The sequence below is a fragment of the Empidonax traillii genome, unplaced genomic scaffold, assembly GCF_003031625.1.
Source record: "Empidonax traillii isolate 1590-97213 ecotype Southwest subspecies unplaced genomic scaffold, ASM303162v1 scaffold646:size549819, whole genome shotgun sequence".
NCBI classification, from domain to species: domain Eukaryota; kingdom Metazoa; phylum Chordata; class Aves; order Passeriformes; family Tyrannidae; genus Empidonax; species Empidonax traillii.
The window spans coordinates 537143-544530 of NW_020955839.1; the positions used below are offsets into that span (position 1 = coordinate 537143).

Sequence of the window (7388 nt, forward strand, 5' to 3'; positions counted from 1 at the left end):
AAGAATAATTTGAATTTATTCTTTCATAGAAATCCCCCTTGGATATTTTTCTCAAATAATGAATAGTTACTTAAATAATTTAGATTCATGGCCTGGCCTAGGACTCAAATCTGTCTGCAGTTCTGTGTTCATGATTTATATGTACAGTTTGTTGCAAATGTAGTAAAGCATTTAACTATATCCAAATGTCTGAAATGTATATGCTCATTTTTATGCCTGCTTGTGGGGAAGAAAAGTGCCTGCAAACTGAATAGTCTAGGAAGGAATAATTTGTATGTATTTTTGGGGTTGGGAAGTGATTTCAGTTCTATTCAAGAATGTTAATTATCCAGAGTTGTCACCTCACACCCTCAGTTGGGAGCTTTGTAGGGAACAATATTTGTCATTCTCATGCAGTTTCATTAGCCTGTCTGGAATGAAGACAGACTTGTGTTGTGTTCTTGGAGGAATGTAGTCCCACCACCCTAATCTCTCACTGCAGTGCTTATCAAAAAAAAAGGTCAGATCTGTTTGGAGAAGGGGTCAAAGATGTATCCTTTGCTTAGTTGAAGTCAGCTGTTTTCTGTTTATAACTTCATCAGGTATTTAAGAATATTAACAAATTTGTATTTTCTTTTGCAGGGTATGAAAAAGAATAAAAATGATGCAAAAAAAATGGGGCCTTTAAAGCTAGCTGCCCTGAATGGACTGGCATTGACTAGAATGCCTCTGCCAGATGAGGGGAAGGAAGAACCAACAAGAGCAACAAATGATGAAAGGGTATGTTTAGTGCTTGATTTACAGTAGTAATTTGTCAAAATGAAGCGCATATGAATGGTGCTTTTTGTTGACTTTAAAATGCTTCAGATTCAAATCAAATGCTGAGAATAAAACAATGAAGAATGAGATTTCTGATTGACAAATTATTGCTAGAAGTATGGGGTGTAGCTTAGATTTTTAAGACACTGATTCAATTATAGTTTACCTTTTGAATATATAGGAAGAAATTATTAGTACTTACTGATACATTTTAATGAAATTCTTTCTGTTTTGTTTCTTAATTTTGGGTTTCCAGACTGAAACTTGTAATTCTGAGTGTGAGATTGAATTTAGTTGTAATTATTAGTAATTCATAGAGAGTTTAGAGTAAGTTATGCAGCTAAATTGCATCCCCAGAGTACAGTTTGCACAGATTGTATTTATGTTTTCCTCAGGTGGCTCCCGTAAAAGATAGATGGAACTTGTTCTATCTGCAGAAATTTTAAACACAGTAAAAGATCTCAGATCAATGAGACGACATCAGGTTCTAGAATTTGAGGATCTTTGAGAAATACAAGACTCCATCTACTTGTGTCAGGATAAAAAACCTCAGTAAATACGCTTCACCCTTTCTCATAGATCATTAAACAAGTGCAGGAAAGTTGCCATCATTTCTTTCTGGGTTGATCTTCACTAAATTCAGCCATATTCATTATTCAGCTAGCACTGCCCAAAAGGGTTGAGGTAAAGAAGAAGCCATGAAGTGATGTTATGAAAGAGACATGTCACTGCACTTTCTTTTGAGGCAGTCATGTAGGGGCAGAATAGATACCATGAAATGGGAGTAGTGTCTAAAACAGTTGAGAAGGGGCAATGCAAAGTAGACACATGACGTGAAAGGAAGTCCAGAGTGCAGATATTTTAGAAGATGAATTTAGTGTTGATTCAGTGCCTGTTTCATTGGTCAGCTTCATGTTATTATCAGTTTAAATAAGGGAATTTAGCCTAAAGGTAATAAAGGAGTTTGTACAGTTGATATATTGGTGTGCAAATTGCATATGATTGAGGTTTTACACCTTCCTCTGCAACATTTGGCGTACTTGCTTGATACAAGATACTTTTATGACCTGATACCACAGAGCAGTTGCTGTGAGAATCTGGGGGCATGTGACATAGATGAAATTTTCTGGCTGAAATCTTACATATTATTCCTCTAATTATTGTTGGCAAAGAGATGCTGAAATTCCAGAAGTGTCTTATGATTTAGAAAGAACTTGGTTTCAAAAGAATAAAGGGAGGGCGAGAGGGAGAGCAGCTTATTAAATAGAACAGATTGAGTTATACTATTAGAAAAAAATCTCAGCTGGAGCAAGAGATTCTAAGAAGGTGCAGCTGCTTTATGAAAAGTTTATTTTTTCTCCATCCAAACAATAAAGTTTGGATTGTTTGTTTATTACTTTTGGGTTTTGTTTGTTTTATTACAAGGTTAAAGGAGACATTTCAAATAATGGCATTTAACATGCTAAATTGAGCAGGTGGGTTAATAAGTATTCCTTGTTCAAAGGTATTTGAGGCAGTATGCAGTACTATAGAAACTATGAAGTAATTTTTCCTTCACCAGCAGTATTCACGTAGGTCTTTGTGACCTAATGAAGTATAACAGGCTTCTTAGTTTTCACTTGAACAAAATTCCTGCTGGTTAGGGCTGCTTCTAATTCATTCTGGTATATTTGTGAAAACATTAACAGCTGGGAAAGCATTGAAGAAGTATGTAGGAGACAAAATTACATACATTTTATCCTTCATGAATACTCTGTTAAAACTGACTCACCTTAGAGTGAGTTTGTATCATTATCTGTCTTCTGTCTTTCAGTGTAAAATTCTGGAACAGCGGTTAGAGCAGGGCATGGTGTTCACTGAATACGAGCGCATCCAGAAAAAAAGGCTTATCGATGGTGAGTGCTCAATAGCTCGGCTTCCTGAAAATGCTGAAAGAAACCGGTTCCAGGACGTCCTGCCTTATGATGATACCAGAGTAGAGCTAGTCCCAACCAAAGAGAATAACACGGGTTACATCAATGCATCTCATATCAAGGTGAGAGGAATACTGTTGGGAAAATATTTTGCGGTTCATGAGGTATCTAAAAATGCATTTGGCTGTCAATTTTAGGTTGCTAAGATGAGTGAGAATCTCTCCATCTCTCTCTCTTCCCCTTGTTCTCCAGAGGTTTCTTTGGAGAAAGGAGGATCCTGTTTTCATCATTACTTAGGAGGGTTAATTATTGGAGGGATCTTCTGCATTTCACTCCTCTATTGATCTACTGTCTCCTTTCTCTCTCTATATCATCTCTCTGGAGATTAGTGCTAACAGAAGGCATGTGTCTCAGAGTTAAAAAGGCAAATAGCTTTAAAACAAACTTGGATCCTCTGGAATGGTTATGGTATCTTTGCTCTGCAGTGATAATCAGTTTTTCTTCTTTTTCTGTACTCTCAGACTGTATGTACAACAGGGAGTAAGTGAGCTCCCAGCTTAAGCTTTTTTGGTAGATTAGAGGAATTGATGGAGCCAGGGGGAAATCTGCTTTTTCAAAATCTTCAGTTGTCCCCCTTTGCCATCCTTAATTCTTTAAACTCTGTTAAAAAAACTGAAGAATTTGCAGGGTGACTTCAAGAACCTTCAAGGCAGCTCATTCATTTTTCAATACATTTACCTGCTTAAAGTGCAACTATTCTTGGCTCCATGCTTTCTCTGAAAAGAGCTGAGATCCTCAAAGCAGCAGTTGTACCTGTGTTGCTCTCTTTTTTTAATCAATCTGTTTGTACACTGACACAGTACCATTGTTTCTCTGCTTCATTCACAAATGTTGTGTGAATCTTCTGACCCTTCTCAAGCAAAATAATATTTTTGGGGGAAACAGAAATTTCTGAATTTTTATTACTTATAATAGCATTTACAGCACCAAGATATGCAAGCTTCTCTGAACCTGAATTTGCTACAGTACCTTCAAAAGAAAAATACAGTTTTATTTTCTCAGTTTTACATTATGCTTATGATGTAAAGTACATTTACTTAGTCATGTGCCTATACAATTCTGTCTCTTCTGCATCTAACGTGACAAGACACAGCTGAAAATTGGGACAGATATAACTCAAAATGGGCTCCTACTTCTGCAGTGTTGCTGTCTTTTTTAATTTTGTGCATCTTCAGAATTGGGGAAAGGGTTTTGCATAATTACTAATACAATGTCTTTCTTTTTTACAGATCTCTGTTGGGGGCATAGAGTGGGATTACATTGCTACACAGGGCCCTTTGCAGAATACATGTCAGGATTTCTGGCAGATGATCTGGGAACAAGGAATTGCCATCATAGCTATGGTGACGGCAGAGGAAGTGAGTATAAATTGAGTTGGGTTTCTCCCAAATATTCCACAAAGAGTTTTTTATAATCTGTTAGAGGGAAGGGATCTTTGCTCTAACAAGAACAATCAAAGACAAATTTCTAGTGACTCCTTTGCTATTCTCTCTTGCTTTCTTTGGTAGAAAGATGAATTCGCAAACTCTTTCTGCTGGAAAGTTGTTTTACTCAGTAAGAAACCATAACATTCTGGTAGTATTTAATAGAGGAGAGATACAGTTGTTACTACAATAGAATTAGTTGTATGAATGGTTGTTTTTGTTAAGCAAGTGTTTTACTTTTAAGGAAAGTGGGCGAGAAAAAAGCTTCAGATACTGGCCACGTCTTGGTTCACGACACAACACCGTAACCTATGGAAGATTTAAGATTACCACGCGATTCCGTACAGACTCAGGCTGCTATGCAACTACAGGTTTGAAGATTAAACATCTTCTCACAGGACAGGAGAGGACGGTTTGGCATTTGCAGTACACTGACTGGCCAGAGCATGGCTGTCCAGAAGATTTAAAGGGATTTTTATGTAAGTTATATTTAATAGCTTTGTTTTGGGGTGTGGTTTGTGTTGTTTTCTTTTAATACCTTCTAAAATGGCTGCTATATAGCAATTAGCTTTTGATAAGTATGCCAAGTATTCTGCTGTGAAAGGTTTCTTCACACGAGCAAGAGATACTGAATTATACTTTTAGCAGGAAAATACCTGACAGTTTAATAAGGGACTGTTTAAGTCTGAAGCCAATAATTTACTAAAAGTTCATATAGATTAAAACATAGTTGCATCACATACTGCATATTTGAGTATGTTGCGGCGGTAGCAAGATGGCCATGAGCCACCTTTAGGGGGGAATAGGGTAACAAGACATGGAAATCCTTATAAAAGTTAGATGATCTTTGTAGATCTACATTGCTTTCATTGGGGTATGACTTGTGATTTATATAATCTATTTTTCTGTGGGATGTCACTTGTAAAATTACTACTTTTCTGGTGGTCATACAGCATAATAGCATGGCTTTTGGGGCTTCATGTCCTGAATGAATTATCTTTTCTTGTTGAACTTAATAGCATACTTGGAAGAGATACAGTCCGTGCGGCGCCATACGAACAGCACTGCGGATCCTAAAAGCTCCAATCCCCCTGTCCTGGTGCACTGCAGTGCAGGTGTGGGGCGAACAGGAGTGGTCATACTATCAGAGATCATGATTGCTTGCTTGGAACACAATGAGGTGATCTCTTTTTCTTTCTCGTGTTGTCAGTAATGTTAGGTAGTAGAACACAAAATAACCTGCCTAAAATATTTTATGGCTGTTCATCTGAGCAGTCTTTGGAAGAGCCCTTACAACTACGCTTGAAAGAGCTCTTGGAAATTCAACAGAAGTTAATGATCTTCTAGAGTTGCCCACATACACACCAGGTGCTGGAATGCTCATTTGGATTCCTGACTCTGTAAGATGTTGAGTCACTGATGGAACAAGGTGTGCCCTAGCCTACTGAGCATATTTCAGGATTTCATCCTGACTTTAACACTTCTTGCCTTAATTAGAATGGATAATATTCAAGAACATGCTTTGTAGGCAATCTCTATGCTTGTTATTAATTATTTTGTTTGTAAGTGTAGTGTACTTGTAGTATCAGTCTCAGCAAAGGACAAAGTGCTAGTTTAATAGAATAAAACCTAGTCCTATCAGCTTTTAACCAGAAGTGAACAGCTGTAAAGCGTTTATTAATAATATGCCAGCTGAGACTCAACAAGCTTATTGTTTCGTTGTACATTGCTGTCCTAACACTGTGACAGACTTTTGCAGCCATTATATTTGTGAAGACCAATACCCCATGAGATAGGTATCTTTACCATTCTGCATATTTCACACAGGATCAGTGGTGTAGTACAGTCCATACTGCAGACATGGGCAGTGAATTGGGAGGGATGAAATTATAACAGCTGCCCTTAGATCACCAAGGTACTGCTCTGAACCTCCAGCAGAGAAAGTGCAACCCAGTTTCCTTGCTCACCAGTCACTTGTAATGATTTGTTCTCTTCTTTCAGATGCTGGACATCCCACGAGTGCTGGACATGTTGAGGCAGCAGAGAATGATGATGGTGCAGACTCTTTCGCAGTACACTTTTGTCTATGGAGTTCTCATTCAGTTTCTCAAAAGTTCTAGACTTATCTAATCCTTGCCACTTCCTAAGGGACACTGCAAGAGTTTACAGAAAGGAAATCACAGTTGTCCAGATAGACCTGGTGTTTTCTTTGTATGATGAATCACACAGTTACCTTTTAGGGCTGCTGTGTGCCTGTTAAAAGTGTAACAGTCCCTACAAAGTAGGATCTTCGCTGGACTAAATTCTTCGTATGTTCAGCTGCAATCATATTAAGGAAGAATTTCACTTGTACTGGTCTGTAGTACTTATACATGTTCTTTGGAATGGTGTTACTCTGGGCAAAATATCACGGAATGGAAGTACACAGCACAATTTTACTAACATTATGTTTTGAAACATAATTTTTGACTGTGTGAAAGCTAAAATCTGTAGGAGCACATGGGGTGAGAAACCTGCTCCTTGGGAATGTCAAGGTCTTATGCAGTTTCATTCTGCTTTCAATTTTATATTTAGAACAATACATCTATATTTTTAAAAATGAACTTTTGGTTTCCTCTGGTTTATTTAGAAAAATTAGCAGCGTAGATATTTCAAGCTATTCCTCTAATGACAGTTATTTTTATATTCATAATTTTTAAATTAAAAAAAACCAAAACACCACAACACAAAACTTTTGAAGCAGAACAATATTTTCAGAGAAGAAGACTGACAATGTTTGAACAAACTTTTCAAAAATCATGCAGAAAGTCCTAGGGGAAGCTATTGGTAATTAGCTGTAGTGCCATGTAATAGAATTGACAAGTAGAAAGATAATGCCATCTGTTGGTAACTTCCATTTTAGTGGAGGCATTTCTACCTGAAATAAGCAGAGGAAAAATATTTTAAGTATCTACGAGGTTATTGGAAACAAATGGATGAGAGAAAGTACGTATTCAGTATTATTCATATGTTTAGAGGACAGTTTGATTTTACTGGCTGAAATCAAAGTGGATGCAAATGTTTTAAGCACTTTTTTTTTCTCTGTTATTTATGTAGTTAAACATAGGTAATATAATCATGCATTGTTGCATATGGTAATATACCATTACTAACCTGATATTTTAGGAAGAGCCTTTTAAGCTGATGAAATGAG

The 7388-nt window shown here is 37.0% G+C and overlaps 1 protein-coding gene across 2 annotated transcripts in view; it reads left to right on the forward strand.

Moving 5' to 3' along the window:
• Positions 1 to 6830, forward strand: part of PTPN21 (protein tyrosine phosphatase, non-receptor type 21) — a 37609-nt gene extending 30779 nt beyond the window's left edge. Inside the window, exons 15-20 of one of the 2 annotated variants that reach the window (XM_027899144.1) lie at positions 622 to 759; positions 2612 to 2833; positions 4001 to 4129; positions 4440 to 4674; positions 5215 to 5375; positions 6197 to 6830. In XM_027899144.1, coding sequence (XP_027754945.1) covers positions 622 to 759; positions 2612 to 2833; positions 4001 to 4129; positions 4440 to 4674; positions 5215 to 5375; positions 6197 to 6325 — 1014 coding nt within the window. In that variant the 3' untranslated portion in view covers positions 6326 to 6830. The remainder of the gene's footprint in view (positions 1 to 621; positions 760 to 2611; positions 2834 to 4000; positions 4130 to 4439; positions 4675 to 5214; positions 5376 to 6196) is intronic. The other variant, XM_027899146.1, reaches the window with a different exon arrangement.
• Positions 6831 to 7388: the final 558 nt, after the last annotated feature.